Genomic DNA, 23,171 nt, shown 5'->3' with positions numbered 1-23,171 from the left:
TTATCCTCCCCCCCCCCCGACCGACGGATCCCGTTGTGTCTGATTAACTTGTATTGTGACCGTTTTAATCGGGTCCGTCCGGATGTCGAGTCGGTCTCGAAAGAGTCTTCTCGAAAGGGAAAGAAAGCTTCGTAGGAGGGAGAAAGAGAGAGAAAGGTCAATTTCGCTATATATAAAAAATTATATCTATCTGCAATAATATAAAGTTTATATTTAGATTAAATATAGGAACTTCCTGTAGCACATTTTATGCAAAATATATTATTCCTTTATTGCTTATACATTTTTCTGAAAAGAAACATACAGTGAGTACAGTTTGATTAGGATGAGAAATGTCACTTCGCTAAAATGTTTCTCTTCTACCGGTACTCATTTACATAAATTAGTAATTTGTTCAATAGTAATTACATGAAAATCGCATACATAATAATTTTCCCATTGATCGGTATTTATTACGCATAAGAGAAGTTATGGTAAAATATATTCAAATAAATTAATGTAATATGTAAAGTTTATAATATATCATATATGATATATATATGTTGCAGGCATAATACAAAATCAGGCATTTTACAAAAAGTCGGCATAACGTCATGCATGTACCTACTTATAACGCGCATCATTTAGATTTTGCTTAAATATTTGAGAAATATAAGAGTCTCAGTGCTAAGGGAAGTAATTTGCTGATATGTGTGTACAGACAGTACATATGTAGGCAAGGGAGGGACGTAGCTCCTTCCCCGCATAAAAAACTAATCTAACTCCAAGCCCATTTTAACCAAGTTTCAGTTTTAAGTTTTTAGAAATAGGCTTGGAGTTAGATTTTTTTATCCGGGGGAGGAGCGGAGCCACGCGCCCACGCATATATTTACAAATTGTTTTTATTATATTATGTACAAGAATCTCATTTTTCTAAACTCTTCTTATCTAAAATCATTTCTAAACTATTTTTTATCTAAAAATCTCGTTATGCCGGCTTTTTGTAAAATGCCTGATTTTGTATTATGCCTGCAACATATATATGTATATATGTATGTATGTATATACATAACTCAATATTATACATACAACGAGATTTATCATATATTAATGTATTGGCTTATTTTAACATAATTTCCTCGCGTGTGATATTAAGCGTCGTTAATTAATGTATATCACAAATTTCTTATAGGACATCCGTAATGTATTAATTATTTATGGCAATATCAGTAATTAAATTATTTATTAATTCGATTAGCATATTGTTTAAAATTCCGATAAAATCCTGCAGTCAAGTTTTTCGTGCGACGTGATTGGCGTATTGCAGCAATCTTCATCAGTGAAGTAAGAATCACTTTCAGAATAGTCGCACGAGGACCGCGACAAACGTCCGAGGGAGTCCGCCATAGTTGGTGCACGTATAATTCGAACCAGGCCGTCGGCAATCGGGCAACATCCAAGATGGTGAACTTTACGGTAGACGAGATCCGTGCCATGATGGACAAGAAGAAGAACATCAGAAACATGTCCGTCATCGCGCACGTCGATCACGGAAAGTCAACTCTGACCGACTCCCTTGTATCTAAGGCCGGCATTATCGCCGGCGCCAAGGCTGGCGAGACCCGATTCACGGACACGCGCAAGGACGAGCAGGAACGTTGCATCACCATTAAATCCACCGCTATTTCCATGTTCTTCGAGCTCGATGAGAAAGATTTAGTCTTTATCAAAAATCCTGATCAACGTGACAAAGATGAGAAGGGCTTTTTAATTAATCTGATCGATTCACCCGGACACGTAGATTTTTCGAGCGAGGTCACAGCTGCCCTCCGTGTCACTGATGGAGCCCTTGTTGTTGTTGTTGTTTGTTGATCTTAGAACACAAGAATAAATTTATAAAAGAGAGAAATGTCATATATATTATATATCTATACAAAGTATCTACACTAATACATCTATACACTGTTGGAAAATTTGTGTTAAATATAACATAAATTACATGTCCAAAACGGTCCACTCAAATTTTTGTGTTAATTTAACATAATATGGATGTGTTAAGTGGTAACACTGATATTATGTTAAAATATTTTAACAGAAAAGAAATGTAATTCTGATCGTAATTTGAAGTTAATTATGTGTACAATTAACATAACTTTTATGTTGAAGTTGAGATTGTAAGATAAAATCAACACTCTATTTCTGTAAATGTTTATTCCTACTTTTTTTATAGAGTAAAATCAACATTCTTTTTCTGTAAATTTTAACACATTTAATAAATACGTTCAAATTGTGTTACTTTAACATATTTTTTAAGTTATTTTAATTATTTTACATTTTAAATTTGTAAAGTTCAATTAACATAGCAGGCATATGTTAAATCTACACACGTATGTGTTGATTATTTTACACAAAAATTTTAACAAGGACTTTTTTTAACACACAGGACCTCTGTTTTCAACAGTGTACAAGAAATGTCTGTACATGAGTTGATAATTATTTAGTTAAAATATTTTCTTAATAATGGTGGTTAAAAATAATATTATTCACAATAGTTAATAGTAGTTAATAATTAGTTCCGAGTAACAGATTGGAGTAATCAAATGTCTATAGCTTTTGCAGTAAAACAAATAATTCTCAAATTACATCGTAATTAATAAAATTATATACAAAAAAGAAATTATAAAGAAGAAAAATAATGATAAGTTATACATTATCACATGGAAAGTAGTCACGATTATCGTCCATAAAAATTTAACAGCTTTAATTACAAGGAAAGCAGTTATACATGTCATGATTATCCTCCATAAAAATTTAAGATGGTCTTTGAACGTACTTTTAGAAAATATTTCCGCTGTTTGTTTCGAATCCTCCTTATTTTTAACTGATTCCTCGATTACCGAAGACGTTCCGATATTACGAAGAAGTTCCGATAATCTTGTACTTGTTGAGGCTCTCGTTCTCTCGGATCTGTGTTTCAACTTTTTTTTCTTTGTAGTTATGATCTCTCCACAATCCGTACAGCCCGAATTGTAGTCGTTGCTGTTACTGCTAGACGAATCAGGAAACCAGTTTTTCATGAAGTCTCCTATTAAAACAAAATTTGTATAATAAGAATGTATGTATATATAATAATAAAATAAAAAATAACGTATAAAAGTATATTAGTACTTGAAATAAATTAATAAAAATAAATTAGCTTGAGCTATATATATCCCGAATTGAAATATTTAATATGTCTGGTTTCTGGAAGTAAAATAAATAGTCGAAAATCTATCGCGTGACAGTCATGATAGGTCGAGTGTTATAAGTTAAAAAAATGTGGATTTAAATGTACAACATGGAATTTGTGCGTAACGTACTCTCAGAAATTTCCGCCACTACGTTCTTCGGAACTTTCTTACTGCTGATCAGTTTTAGAGTTCTCACAGTTTTCGTTGTTTTTAGGTTTTTTGAAATTCTTGCCGATGTCCTCTTCTCGGTTTTTGGTACTCGTTCCTTAGGTGTATACAGCTTGACATTACGTTTTATGTAGACCGACTTACGATCGCAACTGCTGGAGGACTCGGGATAGCAGCTTTCCAAGGCTACTTCTACTACAAATTTATATAGAAGCAGTGTGTGCTATTAACGGAGTCTTATTACATTAGTCTAATGGAAAATAACCTTGTTAATTTGATATAATATGTCATGTTCTTGATTTAATAAAACAAGTATTTATTTTATTAACACTGTTATACCGGGATTGCTGATATAACAAAGATTAATATCTAATTACCGGAATACCGGAAGATACTGATATAACAAGATTATTTTTCCAATTAGATTTAATGCTGTTAATACATAATTTTTTTTCGTGTATAAAGTATAATTAGATAAATTATAGTTTTGATCTGCCGTATTCAACTAAACTCATATTTAATTTTTGGAGTTAAAACAGTCGAAAATCTGTCAAATTAAAGCTATGTAATCGCGGATAGTATAATTAGAAAGTATTTTAAGTAAAAGTTTTGAATTACATAGCGCTTTACGAATGTGAACGTGTAACGTACTTTTAGGAAATTTCGCCTTTTTCTTCCTTGAAATGTTCATAGTAAATAATGAAAATGATTTCGCAGTTTTTCGACTTCCGTTAGACGTCTTCCTGAAACCGTTTGAGGATCTTACGTACAGTGGTCTGACTTTACTTGTCAACTTGCTTTTGTTCTTAACTGTATACGTATAGAGTGCGTAGTCGCATTTCGCGCAACCCGATTTGCAGCTGCAATTATCGGAGGAATACGGACAGTAGTTGACAAAGAGTTCGCCTGTTAGAAACAAATATACTTTAGACCAAACACGAAATACAAAATAATTCGGCAAATTGATCCGGATCTCTCAGAGAGATCATGCTAAACATTTGATTCTCGGAAGCGAAGTGGACAGTCGAACAATTTTTTGTCAAGTAGGAATTACGAATAATAATTACGGATGTATGGTAGACAAGTATTATGATTGAAAACTGTGGATTGAAATATCTAGACCCTATACAACGCGAATTCGAAACATACTTTTGGATTTCGTTACGGTCTTCGTTACGGTCTTCACTACAGAGACTTCGTTGGTTTTAGGCGATTTCGTATTCTCCTCAAATGAGTTAGATGTCTTTTTAAAAGGAACAGACACTTCAACAAAGGAAGACCCCTCGGAAGAAGAAGACACCTCAACAAAGGAAGGCCCCTCGGAAGAAAAAGACTTCTTTGCACTCGGGAATTTTTTCCTGCTCCGTCTCTTGTAGGCGCATTTCTCTCTTATTTCGGCAAAAGCTCCATAATTACACTCTTCGCAGCCACTTGCGCAGTTACAACTGAGAGTTAGAAAAGACGAGTCGGCTGTCGATGGGGGTAAATAAGGCCACAAGGGTAACAAGGACAAACTCCCGGCTTCATCCTTACGTTGCTGCGTTCTCTCAGCGTTCGTCGATTCCATTTTTCTGACGTAGCATTCCCGGCGTGTTGCAAATTGTGCCAAATAATTTTTGGACAATTTTCAATCCTCTGTGCTACAGTTGCGGAAAAAAATATGCCTTGGAATAATTCTGAAAAAGATGGATGACATTTGTATGCTGCAATGTTTACGTTTGCAGGTTTGAAGTAACGCGACGTATGAAATGGTTTGATCCCAAATTACTTCATATTGTTTATGCTTTATTGCGAATAATATAATTTTGTGGAACAACTATCGAAAGGAATCGAATTTTAATTGCAATAAAACTTCTCCAGCACATCACATATCGTAGTTATAATATGCCAAAATACACTAAAATAGTTCCTTTTTGCAATTTTAACTGTAAAATTGTGGTAGAGCAACTTAGCAAACGGGATGCTATTCAGCGTTCAAGAAACTATAAGAAACGATTATTCTCGTTCTTGTGCTCCAAAAAAGTGATTTTTTGTTAAACAATGTTGAACATATATATGCATTAAGAAACATGAGTTTACTGTTAACACGAATGGGCGCCGGATGAATTAATCAGAAGGAATTTGCTTTAAATTAAACAAGACGTAACGTTCGCTGGGAGCCATTTTTTATAATTTGAAGGCACACACGATCGAAATAACTGTTAATTGTTTAATAACGTGTTTCTTGAGTAAAATAAAGAAAAAAAAGATAGTTTTATTTAAAATACTTAAATTGTATAAGCAATATTAAAGTATCTAAAAATAATTGTAATAAATAAATACTTAAGTTTTAAACAATAATAGAGTATCTAAAAATTATTTTAACACGAAGTAAAGTGAGACAAGGGAAACAAATACGATACGTAAACAAGATACTCGTACCTCGTGAAGAGAGTAATTTCTCTGATTTATCTATCCAACGTGTAGCACAATTTATCCGTAATATATCAGGCCTTTCGTTTCACGGAACTCTATGACATGCAAATAAATGTTATCACAACTGAAACGAGCGAAGCGGAATGATCTAGACAGGCATCGGCGAAGACGAGGTGCTGGCACGGTAACGCTTGATCGCACAGTGATTCGAACTGTTTGATTTTCGTGTTTCTTACATGTGTTTGGCATCCTCACCTTTCGACATGGTATATTTACAGAGGCTATGTATCGCGTGTCGCGACAGAAACTAATGGCAATTCGGTCTCCTCTGTGTTAAATTATAAGTTTGCGTCTTAAACCTTAGACGATCTACATGTCGATTCGTGTCGGAATTTAGGATATTATTATTCTATTTCTAATTTTACGTGCCGTGTAAGTCGTGTCAGTCTGCATTTCGAAATGACTGAAGAACCAGAATACCCATGTATTTAAAATTAATATAAGAATAGACATGAGAATAAACGTGGAAAGTTTCTATTCTGAAGTCCGACGTGTGAATTTAAGGTGAACTTCATTGTTCGCGTCGAGAGGAGAATACCTCGTCCAATGTGGATGTTTACGTTCCAACGGAACGCCTATGTAACGATTCTAGCTTGATAAACCGTCGATCGTTGGCCAAGAGCCACATATTACGACGATAACATCGTGATATCCCCGTCGATAGCGCTGCAAAATAGAAATATCGTGATCGTGAACGCGACGGGCGTGTGCGCGCGATACGCGGAGTTATGCCATATTACAGATCATTATGCAACGCGCGCGTATTGACGCAATTCAGATCCGATCTCGAGCACGAACCGATCCATGGGAAATCTTGAATTACACGTTTTATATATCGGCCACCACCACCGCCGCCGCCATCGCCGCCACCGCCGCTGCCGTCGTCGTTGTCGTCGCTACTGAGGAAATTGAAAGGGCCGTCGTGACTGTGATTACGTTAATTTCTTCACTTATGATAATGGCACAGGGCGGCCTTGTGCTCGTAAATTTTCGTTTCATAACCGGAGGAATTACATATTGACACGGTTGGCGAGTCCGGCCGCGCCACGGAAATCACGGAATAGCTATAGATTTACATTTCGTTATGGCGCCGCGACTAACGTACAGGGTGTCGAATAATCGAACCACGGAGTGACGAGTGATGATTTTTCGAGAAACGTGAAGGGAACTGATCTTGATTTTCGAATCAATCTTATGCAAAAAAAAAATAGTCAATTGTAATTCTTTAAAATTAACTCGAGAGAAAGGTAATCTAAAAGAGAAGTTAATCAATCTTGATTTTCAGAAACTAATTTCTCTCCGAAAGGACAGATTAGGTAATTTTAATTCTTGATAATTAACATGTCACCGAAGATTGATCTCACTTTCTGGGAACCTACCTTCTGCTTTCGATTGTACGAAAATGCTCTCTCTCCGACATTTTGCACACTCGACGTTTCGAAAACATATACCCCGAGCGCTATTCGGGACATACAATTTCACCCGATAGCCCTGAATACGAGGGTGGCGAATGTTTACGATGTCCCGTGGGGTGCGATAGAATGGCGTGACTCAGCGGCTATGGGGATGACGTAAGAAAATGGGGATTTCATAGTCTTCTAGCAAGGGCTGCGAGAAGCCCGAGCACTTTATCCTCTTTGTCAGTTTCTCTGTATTCTCTGTATAATATCTTTTATTTTTAGTTCTCTATTTATACACATGCATTAGGAAACTGAAGGAAAAAGATTGAATATATTTTTAGAATTGAACAGTAACCTTTTGGAGTTAAACGACATACGATCGTTCTTAATCCACTGCAAATGTTCCACTACAACCTCTTCATTTTTTCCAAAGAAGATATCATCCATTCAAAATACAGAGTGAAACAATAAAATAATAATAACTTTGTTGAAGTGAAAGAGATATGAGATAATATAATGTAATTAATATAACATAACAGAATAGTAATAATAATAATAATGTAACGATAAATCATACATGGAGATACAAAACTTCGAGTAAAAGCTGTGTTATGGATTATCACGCGACGTGTCAACAGAATCGCTCGAAGAGGCGCTCGAATAAATTTGGAAAATTGTGGATGAAACATCGGCGCGCGAAATTCCATCGGGGATTAACGTCGAATGGATCGCCGAGTGAGATATACGCGAATTACCAGGCGGGAGAATCGAGGTGCGGCTGCGTCAGCTGCGAATTCTCGTTCTCGCAATTCCCGACGCGGGATCACGAGGGGACCGGACGAGGTGATTGTATGGCACTTTTCCATCTATAATACGACAAAAGTGCGCACCCGTTATGGCTCGTGACGGGACGCCTGTCGTGACTGTCGTGCTTACGCAATTGGGCTCCAGATCCGATTTAAGCGCCGGAATGTCCTTCGCGACACCCGCCAGACGTCAACCTCCATTCATGTCTCCCCCGCTTCGTCATCCGCAGATCGAGCCGCTACCCCGCATTGTCCGCGTTGATCCTCGACGATCTCCGTTGGAATCGACAGCGACGAGACGCGTGTCTCGTGTCAAAAATCGTAGCAATCGCCTCTCGAATCCTTTTGACCGCGATAACAACGTGAAAAAAGGGTAATAATTACATATGTAGTAATGTCTAAAAGTTCCCGGCTTAAGGATAAAATGAAACAATCGTTTTTATTTTTCAATATAATTACTCTTTATTTCAATAAATTTTTTAAAACGATAAATTAATTTTTCTATATCGTAAAAAAATAGTTTAACATTGCGGAGATCACCTTTTTCATTATTTGGTAAACTTTTTCCATGCAGAAATTAGACTTTCGAACATTATTTCTTATTTTTAAGTGTTACGGATAAAAATAAGTATTTTAAGGATCAAAATTCAGAATAGTTTTTATTAGTATAGAAAAATTAATTCATTATTTTAAAAAATTTATTGATATAAAGATTGATTATATTGAAAAATGATAATAAAACTGTTTTTATTTTTTTATATTCTTAGGCTGAAAACTTAAATACCTAACTACGTATGCATAATTAAATGTATTGCATAATTTAAAAAAATCTGAACATGAATCTGATATGAATAAATCTGATATATGAAATACATTATACAGAGCCTGTTATCTTTTTATCCGTTGATCTTTTATAGAATGTTACGTAAGACATGACGTAACAGGAAAGAGTGAGAAATAAACCAGTTTTGTTACAATTGATGATAATAAAACGAGGACTGTTTAAATTAGTTTAAATTCATATAAATGTATTGAACGATCGTTTTACACGATCTGTTGGTAAAGCTGCGAGTTAATTTCAACGTGTATACCACTGACTCCATCTGTTGACTGTAGATGGAAATTTCAAACGTTATGTTCTGATAATTAAGCGCATATTATTATACTTATAATCAACGATAATAGCAGTTGCTTTGCGTCACGTTAATTATCGCGCTCCATTAATATCGAATCATCACAACGATGAATCGAAAGAAGCATTTTTTCCCCGCGCAATCTTCAATTTGAATTTATGACGAACGAAAAAATGAATAAATTATCGTTCACTTATTATACATTTGTGAAAAATGAAATTTGACGTAAAAATATTGGTTAAAGCTATTTAACAGTTAATTTAACAATTAATTTTCCCCCAAAATATTACACTATGACACTTTTTACAGTAACCGTCGCAGTATTTTAATTTTTGTCTTCACTTTGTGTTATATTACTGCAATAATATTTTTTTCTTACGGCATCGAAATTACGTCGCCCGCGCGGGCCGTTCACTTTCGTTTTCCGGGGTGGTTGTACCCCGTCGGATCAACAAACACTGACCGGCCGCGAGGGGTTGAAATCCTCGGCAGTGCGCAGCCGCGCTGACCGCTGTCCACTTCTCTCTTCCTTAGAATTCTCCGGATTATTCCCCTGCCATGCTTATACTCGCGTAGCGCCCAAGTGTACCACGAATACTGCTCTACTCCCGTAAAAGTGAAGCGACGCGCGTGTCAGTGCCGCAATCCAGGCAGTAAGGGTTCCTTCCAATATTTCACGATCCACCGGCAAAATAAGGGGCTCCAGGGTGGCGAACGGCGAACCGAGTGAGTATATCGTTTCCGCGAGCGCGCTCTCCCGAGAACGAGGGTAGAGGATCCACCCTCGGGAGATCCCGTGTTCTCCAGATCTCCCGAATCCGCGGTAGCGTGCCGTCGCATCTCAGTCTCGGTAGATCGGCCCTCGCGGTGGAGAAACGGCGTCGCCGGTAACAGGAGAAGAAGAAAAAAAATAGAACCGGATCCCTCGACTTTTTTTTCCGTCGTAATGCGCCGAGACAGCGAGTGATTAAGGACGAGGAGTAGTAGCGAGTCGGAATAGAATCGCGGAAATAATTGATGACGCGAAGCAGGTAATTCGATCGGCCGAGCTCCACTTTGTGTCTTTGTTGGACACCTAGTGGCATGTGTAATGGAGGAATTTATTATTAATTGGAGCGAGAATCGCGTGGGAGTTCTCCCGGGGAAGTTTTGCGTTAACTAAAACCCGAGAACGAAGTAAAAACCCCGCGACGAGGAAGAATCGGAAACAGTCGCAGGCTCGGCGGTTTCTCGGTACTTGAAACTTTTCGCGAGTCGATAATCGCGCGTAGCGTAAAGCGCAGACCGCGTCCGGTCGTTTATGAGCAGGGGGAAGAGCGGCGATATAGATACGATCTGCAACTTTTCTGAAGGAAGTAGGGCAAAGTCGCGGTATCGTAATTTCTGGTTTACGTCTAGTTTCCGTTCAGGCCGCTTCTACACCCCATAATTCTCGTAATTTTTTACAGATTAGCCGAAATAGTATATTGTACAACTAGTGGGGAAAAGTGGTCGATTCTGAATGAGTGTGAAGTTGGTCGCACGAGCGAACCGAGTGCGACCATCACACTCATTTGGGCTCGACTACTCTTCCCACGAGTTGTTCATACTATTTTTCCTAACAAGAGCGTGAAACAGGCCGCTTTTCGCGCTTGTTTTACAATTTCATTTCTCCACTAGTTGAGAAATGGCTCCATGTTTCAACGCTTACGTCATCATTGCGAAATGGATCGTTTTGCTCACTCAAAACAAGCGCGAAAAGCGGCCCATTTCACGCTGGCGTTATAGGAAAAATTATTTTTTACCTTCTTGTCACTGCGACAAAACATGTGATATATTGTTCTTTTCTCGAAAAAGGAAAAACGGAAAAAATATCAAACAGTTTGCTTTCCTGCCTCTCATGACTTTAGTCTATAAATCTAGTCTAATTAAGTGATAACATGTCTGCATGTCGTTCAGATAAAGAAGCACGAAATCTTTTTCAGTTCATTCAATTGATAGGGTTATTTTTTTAATTTAAAAAGTTTATGTTAATAAGTATATATGTATTTTATACGATTTTTTATGCTCTAAGAGAAATTGTTTTTGAAAAGAAATATATGACGTCGAAAATTTATCTCGGAGCGGCATTGCACTGGCATTGCAATCGTCCTCGCAGGGGGCGACGTCGCGACGCCACGTGCCTATAAAAAAATCCGCGACCTCGTCGCGCAATCCCGCTATAGAATCTGGCCGAGTGCAACAGTTGAAGTCAAGACGGGGAGAGTTGAAAGTGTAGCCCCGTTGCGTCTCGAATCGATAGCCCGCGATTACGGGAAGGTACACGCTATACAGTACACGTAAATACGCGCCCCCCCCCCCCCAACGCAGTCGGGTCGCGAGATCGGCGAAGGCTCGTCGCGCGTCGCGGAGGAGGCGATCGCGCACCCTTGATCGCAACCCTATTGTCCTCCTCTTTATTTTCTCGATCGGGGGCGGGTAATTCCGCTTGCTGACTCCGTCGCACAGCCAGTGTAGCGCGCGAATTTATTATTTAACGGGAATAATCGATGGCTTATGGATACGTGTACCCGGGGGTACGTATCCCTCGCGATAGTCGTCATTTTCGCGATGGTGACGCGCCGCGTGGCAGGGAAAGCCGCTCCTCGTCCTCGTTTGCCGCCGCGAGTTGGCGGCGCGTGAAAGTCGCGAAAAATCACCCCAGGGCGGGAATAAAGAAAGTGTGACCACTCGGGCCACTAGCGGGGAACCATGCTGGGGAGATTCAGGAACAGCTTCCGCTGCGGCATGCCGAAATGCCCGACTATCCGTATTCCAGGGATGGAGAAGCCGGAGTCCTCCGCGGCGGCCGAGAGCGCCGAGGAGCTCGAAGATCGGGACCCCAACAACCTGAATCAGCATCTTCAGGTAAACGGAGCTGCCTCCAAGCGATCGATGTATCAGAACTTGTACTTGTCTTCGCAAAATTTTGCACATTGATGAAAGTTTAATGCGGTGTGGATTTTTTTTAATCAACGGAAATGAATGGCACGCGTCCTTGAAGTCTGTTTCTCAAATGCATGATTGTTTCATCTTCTCATCTCCTAACAAAGCACCGTACCAATCTATTGCATTACACATTGCAAGTTCCAAGTTGAAACTTCCAACTTCGTTACATAATTTAATTATTAGAGAAAACGATTAATCAAGCTTTTTCTTGTTCGCACTTTTTGTATTTTTAAATTGTCGGATTTGTAAGCGACAGCGTGAAGGGAAAAAGCTGAAAGCCGCGAACCACATTTCTCCGCGAAAATAATTGAAGATCGATGGTCAACGACGTAGACTAAAAGGGCCACTTCGACCAACGCCGATTAACTTTAATCGACGATTAACTCAATCAGCAGTGTCGCCAACAACAAGATATTTGTCGTTGTGTATGTCGTTTTTAACCAATCTTTTCAAACATTATACTACTTCTCTTTAATTTGAATAAAGGTGTTTCGATTTTATTTTAAAATATCTACGAAAACGTGTTTATGTAACATGGATAGAATTATTAATTTTTTATTATTTGATGAATACGAGGGTTATGATCTTTCAATAAGAAGGAATCGACGAAAATCACGTATAATCAGGCCGTTGATCAGCGTTGGTCGAAGTGGCCCTAATGGGACTTTAGGCTGACGAGGCTGACTATCGCGTTGCTCACAGTTTTGCCCGCGACAAAGTAATAACCGCCGCTTATCCCCCGCACGATCGCATGCATGCACCGTGTCGAATTAAATGGCGCGATTGAAGCGCGATTGATATCGATTTTACGCGAGCGTGAACGCATCGTACGCAGGTGATGTGGGACGACGTGATCGGCGAGCCGGAAGGAATTCGAAGTCCCGAATGCGCCTGGCGGCTCAGCGGCCACTGCTTCCGGCTCTCCAGGGGATGCTGCTACGTACTCCTCTCTGTTCTCATCGCGCCTCTGCTCGCCCTGTGTTTGGGTTTCACATTCGCCTGTCTCGCGTTTCAGGTGAGTCCGATAACCCACCTCACGGCGCGTCCGTGTGTTCCCTCCGATTTCTACCGATCGATTCCGGGTGTATCCCGCGTGTATCACGATTATGGCAAGTGGAAAACGTCACGCGTCGAGTGCTTACTCAAGATTGATTTAAGATCGCGGAACAGCAATTAAAACGTCATGCATATTCATTTTCAATTTAATTAATTGGTCTTAATAAATTTAACATAAACGATTACGTTTACACAGAAAAAACAAGAATATTCCTGATTTTGAAAATATCTTTAATTTTAACGTGGAAATGAGATTATATTGCGTTAAACGAAGAAAACTTGCTTGAATAGTCATTTTATATAGTTCCAAGAAAAGAAGTTGAAATAAAAAGTTGAAATTGTTACAAGAAGATTATAGATTGTTGCGTATATACAAACAATGAATAGTTAATTTGAGTATATAAGTTTTGACACTTTCTTCTGTACATTAGATACCGATAGTTTGAAGAAATCTAATATTTATTACAGTTATAAACAAGACGGACAATTCCTTTATTCTTTTTTGAGATGCGAAATAATTATGGAAAGAATTTATATTTTCCCTCGAATTCAATTTTTCTCAAGCTTTTCCGGGAAAAATCTAAAGCAAACGGATCGCTTTTCGTTCCTTAAAATTTCGACAGTTAGTGGCTGGTCTCGTTCGACTCTCGTTAAACGATTCATATATATTCATCTACCCTTGTTATCCCTTGCAGCATATATGGTGTCTCGCACCATGTCTGCGTGTGTGGAAGATTACGTGCGCGGCGACGCGAAATTTCTTAGCGGCGGTGACGCAGGCGATCGTACGGCCGATCATGGAGGGGTTGGGTTACCTCTGCTACAATATCCGCGTATTCAGTCAGAAGCTACCGGACGGCCCTCACCAGAAGGAGGACCTGCTGATCGTGTAATCCGGCGGCGGTCCCAGCGGCGCCAGCGGCTTCGACGGGCGCCCCCCTTCACCGTCGAGTTCGCGTGCGGCAGCGACTTTCTGCTATCGCAGTTTCCGCATCCTTCTGAATACAAACGCGCCGCGATGCGATCGCGCAAACCGTACATGTCGGTAGTGTTATAGCGTTTAGAGTTAAGCGGCCAGAGAGGAGGCGTCTAATTAGAGATACTTGCGATACACTTGCGAGACGTCCAAATGAGGGACATATCAAAAGTGGGATACACCATAATTTTTACGTAATATCCTAATATAAACATCGAGAAAACGCGGACGGTCTAGGATAGGCGAGAAGGACACAGCGACATGCGCATCGTACATAATCGGGGCGGTATATTTTTGTAGCTCATAGTTATATTGGCGCGTCAAAGAATTTTTTTTCCGTTAAACTACCTGCAATATAGCGTGTAACGAGTCGCTGTTAAGTGTACTAGTGAGTGTAAAGGTCTCTCGTGCTGGCCTTGTAGGAGGTATAATATAATTTTAACTCGTGCGCATGTCTCGGAGTGGACGCAGATCGGGAGTTAAGAAGCTCGAGTAGCAGGCCAGTCGATACTTTACACGGGCCAGTCTTTTTTTGTTTACTTTTTGTCGTCCACTCACGAATCCAAGACGAGAGAGAGGTCTTGGTGCTTCGTCAGACGAGAAGATAATTATTATCCAAATGAGAAGTGATCTGAATACGCGGGCCGTCGAGCGGGATCCGTTTAGTAAAATATTAATCTAAAATTCCAATTTAATTGGGAATATAAATTATTAGGGAGAAAATGCATACGAGGAGAGAAATTATTAATAGGCATATAAATATGCAAGAGGAGTACATGTTTATTACGTCGCGTCGAAAGCAAAGAACGCAAAGAGGGAAAGATCCGTCCATTTAATTTCTGTACAATCGTACAATTAATATTAACGCAATCAATGTTTCTCGATAAAACGATAAGCGTAACACAGAGCTGTACTTTCAATACTCTATATAGCGTAAATTTGTCATCGTTACCATCCTATCATGGTTTTTCTCTGCATTCTCAGCCGCTGTAGACAATTGTAAGCGGAACATCAAGTCCCAATAACATTATCACTATATCCACTCTCTCAACCCACACTGCTCATTCCAAATATTTCAATAAACTCTAACACGTCTCGATATAGCTCAAAACAACCTCATCAATCCAATTATATAGGTATTATAGGTACTTCATATTAAATAACATATAAATTTGTAAATTGTTAGTTGTTTATAGTTATATGTCTTGCGTTACATCACACAAAATCAACACATTACATATAAGACATATAAGACGCTACTATAAAATGCGTGATATACTATAAAAACACCTTTTTAAAAAAGTAAACTAAGGGCGCCAAGTGTTCACGCCCTATTATAAAGTATTTAATGCAAAAGAACTCGTTAATGAGCATTAAACATTATATTTATCATGATATTTAATTCTTTTATTATTAAAATCCCTATTATAATAAAGTATTTAATGCAAAAGAACTCGTTAATGAGCATGAAAAAATATATTTATTATGATATTTAATTCTTTTATTATTAAAATCCCTATTAAAACAATAGAATATTTTGTCTTAAAAAACTTGGCGTTACTAAAGAAATATCCATGTAAATGTTTTATGTGCATGTGTGAAGTTCGTATGAATGAAGATCGAGTTTATAATTTAAAATATGAACAGATATATGTGCGAAGTAGAATTAAGATTTGCATAGATATTTATTTAGCAACGCCAAGTTTTTTAAGTCGAAATCCCAGTCGAAATATTCTGTTATTGTAATAGGCATTTTGATAATAAAAGAATTATATATATATATATATATATATATATATATATATATATCATGATAAACACAATTTTTCATGTTCATTAATAAGTTCTCTTGCATTAAATACTTTATTATTCTATTAAATATGACAGAAGAATTAAATTATTTATGTGCGAAAGGATTAAATTTTATAATATGTATAAAATGCTTGGCACGATGTCTGATGTCATTTATTACACCTTACTTTTATAACAAATATAGATTAAAACAACATTGTTTCGCGCAATAGCTACGCGCAATACGCGAACACTTGGCGTCCTTTTTAAGGTGTTTCTATGGTATTTTCCACAACATCGAAACTTAGGAGCTGTACATACGAATCTTCTGTAAGAGAACTTTTGCAAATAAAATGTAGAATTTACACGAGAAAGGTACTTATCTTCCGGATTTTGCACTGCGAAGACACGAAATGTTGAGAGTCTTTATAATTCAAACAATTCAGACAATCCACCGGCGAAAGTCATATGTATGTATATATATACATATGTATATATGTATATATGTATATATGTATATATGTGTGTGTGTGTATATATATATATATATATTTTGTTCATATAAACAATATTTGTTATACAAACAATAATAAGTGAAACAGAACATGATTAAGCTACCAAGATCCAGCCCGAACTTTAAGTAATTTCTTTAATTAATTATATATTTAAGTATTTTAATTTTGAAAATTATATAAAAACAAAATATTTCATATAAAAAAATATTTTTATTTCAAAATTTTTTTATATTATATACATCTGACACAGCGATGACCGAATTGTAATTAAAGTCGCAATAATATATATACATATATCTAACTTCCTGGCCATTATAAAGATTATGGATCTCTTGATAAAAAAGTTTGGGAACCCTTACTCTAAACTCTAAAAGACCGACGGCCATTTAAACTTGCCTCCGAATTGTCGTGGGGCCAATCGCAGCCAACCGCTATGTAAAGTCTCACGATGCTCTCGGCAACAGCTGACTAGTCATCGACTGCTGAATAGTCGAGGCCAGTCCACCGGAGCTAGGTATTGAATGAAGTATTTATGTCGAAACACTTGCTTGAAGTCTTGATCGCTCGATGTAGGCGCGCCTTTAAGCGCGATTGATAAGAGAATTTTTTTTAACGAGATCAACAAAGTCAGTGTTTTGTCGCTATCATCAGTCGTTGCTCAACATGGCGAGCCACATGCAGAGATTGTTGTTGAGGACCGGCCGTTTGTGTCGCGTTAATTCCACGAGGCGTATCCTTTGAAAATCCATTAGGGACCTAACCGACCTTAGGACTCTTAGGACTCTTCGTTAGATCATGTGGTCGTATCAAAACTCGTCGTATTCGTCCTTAAATCCTGATCAGAGATCTCCGCCTCAGCCGCACTCCGAGGGAGACGTAAGTCACACTTAATTGTAAATCATATCTATAAACATCAGGCAGATAAAAGGCAGATATAGGTGATTTGTACTGATCTATACTCTGATGATCTACAGCCTTGACGTAAAATGTAGATGGTAGCACGATGCAGAGGCGCGACTCAGTCGGTAGTTCATTCTGTCGACATTACGATTTCGTTATCTCATCTTTACTGATAACTGATAAAAGATGTTTACTGTTCTATCGTTATATTATTATGATATTACACAACGTATGCTGTCTATACCAGGGTTGGGCGTTTACGCGTAAAATATAATAAATCTACATCTACATGTATACAATATAAACTATGTAAATAATGAATAATCTATGGAGAGGATCATTGAAGATTCATATTTCGTCAGAAATATGGAAATTTATTTATAATTTTAAACTTGGGCACAATTTTTAGGATGCTAGAAAAAATTAACAACGATTTTAAACATTTTAATTTTATATCTGCGAAAAGAGAAAATAAATATTATGTATATTGTGTGTTTTGCAACTGTGAGCTAAACAATGTACTACTTTTTGTTGTTTAAAAGCTTATAGAGATCAGCGTAGATAATAATATTTCTATATTAATATTATGCATTTTTATGCCAGTGTGTACAATTAATAAATAAATTAAAATTGAAATGCATTTAATTTAAACTAGTCTAAAACTTTTTATTTTTGTAGGACTATTTGCAAAAATACAGTTCAAAGAAAATCAATTAATCAATCGATCATTCAATTTATAATAATTTACATTGTTTATATTGTCTACGTAAAATATTCGTGTAAACATAATGTAAATAATCTATATATTCTCTATGAAAACGGCACAACCCTGGTCTATATAATAAATTTTGTAAAAAGTATAATTCACACACACACACACACACACACAAAGAAGACATTCATTTTCGTAAAAAGAATATTCAATTGCCTTAGAAATTAATTCAGGCGGCGCGTACTTTTGATCGAAAATTTGAATTATTGAATTTCGTGGGTCAGCTGCCTTCAATTGGGAGGATCCGTTCGAGTTGGAGTCACAATTGACGCAGGACGAGATTCTGATGAGGGATCAGTTCCGTACCTACTGTCAGGAGCAGCTCCTGCCGCGCGTAATTGAAGCGAATCGCAAGGAGCATTTCGACCGGGAGATCATGAGGCAGATGGGCCAGCTTGGGGTGCTGGGCTGTACCATGAAAGGTTACGGCGCCGCCGGGGTGTCCTCGGTGGCTTACGGGCTTCTCGCCAGGGAGATCGAGAACGTCGACAGCGGGTATCGATCGGCATTGTCGGTGCAATCCTCCCTCGCGATCGGCGCAATCTACATGTTCGGCAGCGACGCTCAGAAAGAGCGATTTCTGCCTAAAATGGGTGCGTGCAAGCGGTTTTTGGGGGTAGAATTACTCTCCCCAGTTTAATTTCTAAAACAGATTTTAGAACTTTGTACAGTAAAGTATTTAATTATTTATCTCCGAAAACTACGGAAAATAAAGCGACGGACGGAAATAAGACTTGATTTTTACTTATGAAAATTAGATCGATAACAGATTTATTAATTTAAATTAATTAATTCAAAAACATTAATATAAATTGGCTAATAAAATAAATCTAACGAAAATTAACTCCAAATGTTGGAGCCGTAAGCGATAGCTTTTTAAAGTGTATTTCAGTTTCCGGGGAAAAGATCGGTTGCTTCGGCTTGACGGAGCCCAATCACGGTAGCGATATAGGAGCGATGGAGACCCGAGCCATTTATGATTCCGACAAAAAGGTCTACAAATTGAACGGCAGCAAAACATGGTTAGTTCTCGCTAGTACTCTCTGCCGTTCAAAAAGAAAAGATATTTTCTCGCGAACGAGCATATTATAGTAGGGGAGACCGGGGTTCGTTGGCACCGTTTTCACAATTTCGACATTTGAGTTTTTAAACAACTAATTTTCATGATTAAACAGTACTAATATGATAGAGAGAACCTTTCTCTACATTTTCATGCCAAGAACGCTCCTGTATACTGTACTTATATTTTCTTTGTAATAAGTGAAATACGAACATGCTGCATTGTAGCCAACTTGCTCCGATAGTAGAGTAAGTTGGCTATGCGACAAAAGTCCATGTTAAATTAATAAAAACGTAATAGAAACACAAAACGGGTAACAGATGTGTACTTCTTGATAAAGATTGTATCTTTTAAAGTTATTTTATAATGATCGATTAGCAAAATGCTGTTGCAAAAGAACAATTGTAAACTATTTTAGATGTAGCTTTCTTTAATATAAAAATATTAATATAAATATAAGTATATCTAGCTTCTGTCAGCATTGTAGGTAGCAAATCACATGCTCACACAGGTCTCGCGTGCGGCAACAACAAGTCAAGTTAAGCATGCCTTGATATGAGCCAACATACCCCATCCCTACATACGTTTGATTTCAGTCATTTGTTTACAATAAATTACTGTTGTTCTTCAATATGACATGCTGTATAGTAGCAGAAACTTTTCTTTTAACTAATAATACGTCACTTTATTTACTTCTTAAGCTGAAGAGCATTAATACGATATTTTGAAACGCTCGAAAATTTACTTGTCACCTCTTGAAATAGAGTTTTCTCTTTTTCTATTGTAATACTTGTTTGATTTAAATAAAACTTTGGGAAAAGTACCTATATCATAAAAGAAATATTTTGTGATAACTTTTCCATTATTTCTTTTGCTATAAATACATAAAAGGGACGCATTGCCAACTTACACACGGAACATAACATCCGTTAGACGTCCACACAACCTCCATAGCTCCATGCGACCTCTAACTCCACGGTGGACATCAGATAAATCTCTAATAGAGATCCATACTGTTTCCATCATAGATATCTTCTACAAATCCATAATGGACATCCATTAGACGTTTATTATGGATGTATAATATATTTATATACATAATGTTTCTAACAGATCAATATTTAAGTTTTATAAGTAAATTTAAATTTTTAGATAATTTAATTATTAATTTTTATACAATTTTTAGAAGTATTACGTTATATACATAAACGTCTAAAAGAGATCTATCAATACGTCTAATGGAGGTCGAATGGAGGTGTGAAATGCGGAACTATGGATGTGTAGTGGACGTCCGTGGGAAGTTACATGGATGTCTAATGGAAGTTTTTAATCTCCATGATGGACGTCTAGTGGACGTCTATTAGAGCTTTTTGTTCTGTGTGGGAGCTATTGTCTCTTGTGCTAACGAGCCCCGATCTCCCCTACCTAGTCAAAATGTCGAATCTCGTTTAGGATCACAAACTCGCCCATCGCCGACGTGTTGATAGTATGGGCGAGATGTGATGACGGTCAGATCCGCGGGTTCATCGTCGAGAGGGAAGTTGCGGGTGATCGATTATCCACTCCAAAGATCGAGGGGAAGTTTTCTTTAAGATCGTCTATCACCGGCATGATCCTGATGGATAACGTAATCGTGCCAGAAGAAAATTTACTGAATGTTCAGGGACTCAGAGTAAGCCTGCTAATAACCAGAGAAATTTCTCCTATATATTATGCATTTTCATTTAACAATAGTCAATTGACGACTCATTACCGTTGACCGTTAATTATCGTTATTGGTTGATATTTCTAAGAATATATTAAAAAAGAAGTTAATGACTATAAAAAACGGGGTCGTCACACGCGATCGTGTTCTGCATAGCTTAGGATATCTAATAACAGAGAACTTGATAAAGGGACCGTTCAGTTGCTTAAACAACGCACGGTACGGCATCGCCTGGGGTGCGTTGGGTGCGGCGGAGGCCTGCCTGAAGATCGCCCGATCTTACACTCTAGAGAGGAAACAGTTCAAAAGACCGCTGGCGGCGAATCAGCTCGTGCAGAAGAAACTGGCGGACATGATGTGCGACATCGCGATCGGTCTTCAAGCTTGCCTGCGAGTCGGTAGACTGAAGGACGAGAACAGGTAAAATGCGCTTCAACTCGAGCGAAGAGCCGATGATCTAATCCGTTCCCGAAGACAGATAGAGTTAATGCAATATTTTACCACTCTTCTAATAGGAAGATATAATATTTTAATGTTCCCAGATCAATCACCCTTTTTTCACCCTTTTTACATAATATCATTTACGATATTAAATTAAATATGAATATACATATAATAACATGTATACAATATATATAATAATAATGATATATATCATATAAAATTATATTTGAGTATATATTATACATGTTATATGTATATTAGCGATATAATAATATTATATATCGCTAATACATAATATACAACTATGTGCGTGTAACATGTACGCGCGCGTATAAGAAAGGCAAGAAATGATTTCATGTGCCGTAGAGCCGCGCCGGAAATGATTTCCATCATAAAGAGAAACTCGGCCGTCAAAGCGTTGGAGATCGCGCGATCCGCGCGAGATATGCTCGGCGGAAATGGGATCTCGGACGAGTACCATGTGATCAGGCACGTGATGAACTTGGAAACGGTCAACACTTACGAAGGTACGCGGAAAAACGGCGATCGTTTAGCACGAGTCGTATTTTAGTCGTTATAATCGCGGTCATTAGAGACTGTTTTTGTTTCTCCTTTTTCTCTCTCTTTTCCACAGGTACAAACGATATTCACGCGTTGATTCTCGGGAGGGCGATCACCGGTATCGCTGCGTTCTCGGGATAAGCTGGACTCAAGTGACCGAATGATAAGACTGTCTTTGTACGTGCCACGTGGCTATCGATTTTCACGTTTATAAGCGTTCGACACGCTTATGCTGAATACAGCAGTGACAATAGTCATTGTCAATTTTTTTCCCCTCTATGATCATTAATTAATTACTTTTATAATGAGAATTTTTTTTGTACATTTTAACGCTGATGTATTAATATATATCTACTGATATATTGAACAGCTAAAAAGTATTTTTATCTCTTTTACAAAAGGTTGAGGGCCTAATAAATTTATTGCACAAGATCGATACGAAAAAAAAATGACGATAATGGTGTCTCTCCCTTCCACTTTCCTCCGCTATTCCTCCTCGCATAACCGCGCAATCTTCTACCTCTGCATTCGGATCGCCGCAATAAGGCTTTAATCACTCGATATACTTTATTGCTCGTTTATTCTCTACTTTACGGTTTTAACAATTTCATGGTGTGTGCTCTTTCAATATACGCCGTCACTCACTCTCTCGCTCTCGCCTTTCGTATCCCGCCGTTCACGCCGCTCTTTCATTCGTTCGCGATTAGCTATATGCACGCGTGGCTCTCTCGACGGAGAACAGAATTTGCGCGACAAAAGCGCAAATCGAGACTCTTCTGTTCTCCCTTCTCCTTTGTTCTTCGAGAGCGATCCCCGGGCGTTTTTGCGATTCGCGCGATCCCGGATCGTCCTGGATCGCCCGGCCAAGATCAACTTTCATGAGGTCGCGCGTTTCAAAAGGGACGCCCTCGAGTCCCGAATAGGATTCCGTGTCAAAGCTTTAAAAAAACGCGAACTTAAAAATTAAATCGCGTGCCGAAGGCGAAACGTATTAACGGCATGCTTGTTGCGCGTGTCAGATATACGTTCGCGATTGAGATCGCGAGATCATGAAAATTGCCCCGCGCCACTGCGTCTCGAAACATTCGCCGGGAATCGAGAGAACGTCGTTGATTAGCGACACCTCCGAAGAACGCGGTCAGATTCCCGTTCAGTGGTCCAAATTAAAAAAAAAACCGATAGGATCGATATATTTACAGATCGATCGTGCTCTTTTCCCTCGTCTTCGTGATC

The 23,171-nt window shown here is 38.2% G+C and overlaps 3 protein-coding genes across 8 annotated transcripts; 2 read left to right on the top strand and 1 right to left on the bottom strand.

Annotated features, from left to right (window-relative positions):
* Nucleotides 1-241: 241 nt before the first annotated feature.
* LOC139822324 (uncharacterized) lies at nt 242-9,710 on the bottom strand. 5 transcript variants are annotated; one of them, XM_071793938.1, is made up of 8 exons: nt 9,571-9,710; nt 8,143-8,400; nt 5,799-5,887; nt 4,527-5,053; nt 4,029-4,283; nt 3,339-3,572; nt 2,813-3,064; nt 242-1,852 (listed from the first exon to the last, which is right to left on the bottom strand). In XM_071793938.1, the coding sequence occupies exons 4-8, from the start codon at nt 4,942-4,944 to the stop codon at nt 1,719-1,721; spliced, it is 1,293 nt and encodes a 430-aa protein (XP_071650039.1). In that variant the 5' UTR covers nt 4,945-5,053; nt 5,799-5,887; nt 8,143-8,400; nt 9,571-9,710; the 3' UTR covers nt 242-1,718. The 5 variants fall into 5 exon arrangements, with proteins under 5 accessions (XP_071650039.1, XP_071650038.1, XP_071650040.1 ...); XM_071793937.1 differs by having other exon boundaries at nt 8,189-8,400; XM_071793939.1 differs by having other exon boundaries at nt 3,339-3,569; nt 5,799-8,400.
* A 64-nt stretch (nt 9,711-9,774) lies between these two features.
* On the top strand, nt 9,775-16,355 carry LOC139822326 (caveolin-3). Of its 2 annotated transcripts, XM_071793944.1 has the most exons (4): nt 9,775-9,917; nt 11,989-12,077; nt 12,994-13,173; nt 13,910-16,355. In XM_071793944.1, exons 2-4 carry the CDS (start codon nt 11,991-11,993, stop codon nt 14,105-14,107), a joined length of 465 nt encoding a protein of 154 aa, XP_071650045.1. In that variant the 5' UTR covers nt 9,775-9,917; nt 11,989-11,990; the 3' UTR covers nt 14,108-16,355. The 2 variants fall into 2 exon arrangements, with proteins under 2 accessions (XP_071650045.1, XP_071650044.1); XM_071793943.1 differs by lacking the exon at nt 9,775-9,917 and having other exon boundaries at nt 9,939-12,077.
* Nucleotides 16,356-16,995: 640 nt separating this feature from the next.
* LOC139822325 (glutaryl-CoA dehydrogenase, mitochondrial) lies at nt 16,996-23,032 on the top strand. Its single transcript, XM_071793942.1, has 8 exons — nt 16,996-17,226; nt 17,340-17,372; nt 18,393-18,761; nt 19,061-19,190; nt 20,681-20,900; nt 21,124-21,353; nt 21,744-21,904; nt 22,012-23,032. Exons 1-8 carry the CDS (start codon nt 17,160-17,162, stop codon nt 22,077-22,079), a joined length of 1,278 nt encoding a protein of 425 aa, XP_071650043.1. The 5' UTR covers nt 16,996-17,159; the 3' UTR covers nt 22,080-23,032.
* The last annotated feature ends 139 nt before the right edge of the window (nt 23,033-23,171 follow it).

This window comes from Temnothorax longispinosus, chromosome 11 (assembly GCF_030848805.1).
Source record: "Temnothorax longispinosus isolate EJ_2023e chromosome 11, Tlon_JGU_v1, whole genome shotgun sequence".
In the NCBI taxonomy this organism is placed as follows: domain Eukaryota; kingdom Metazoa; phylum Arthropoda; class Insecta; order Hymenoptera; family Formicidae; genus Temnothorax; species Temnothorax longispinosus.
This window is presented reverse-complemented; position numbering and strand designations above follow the sequence as displayed.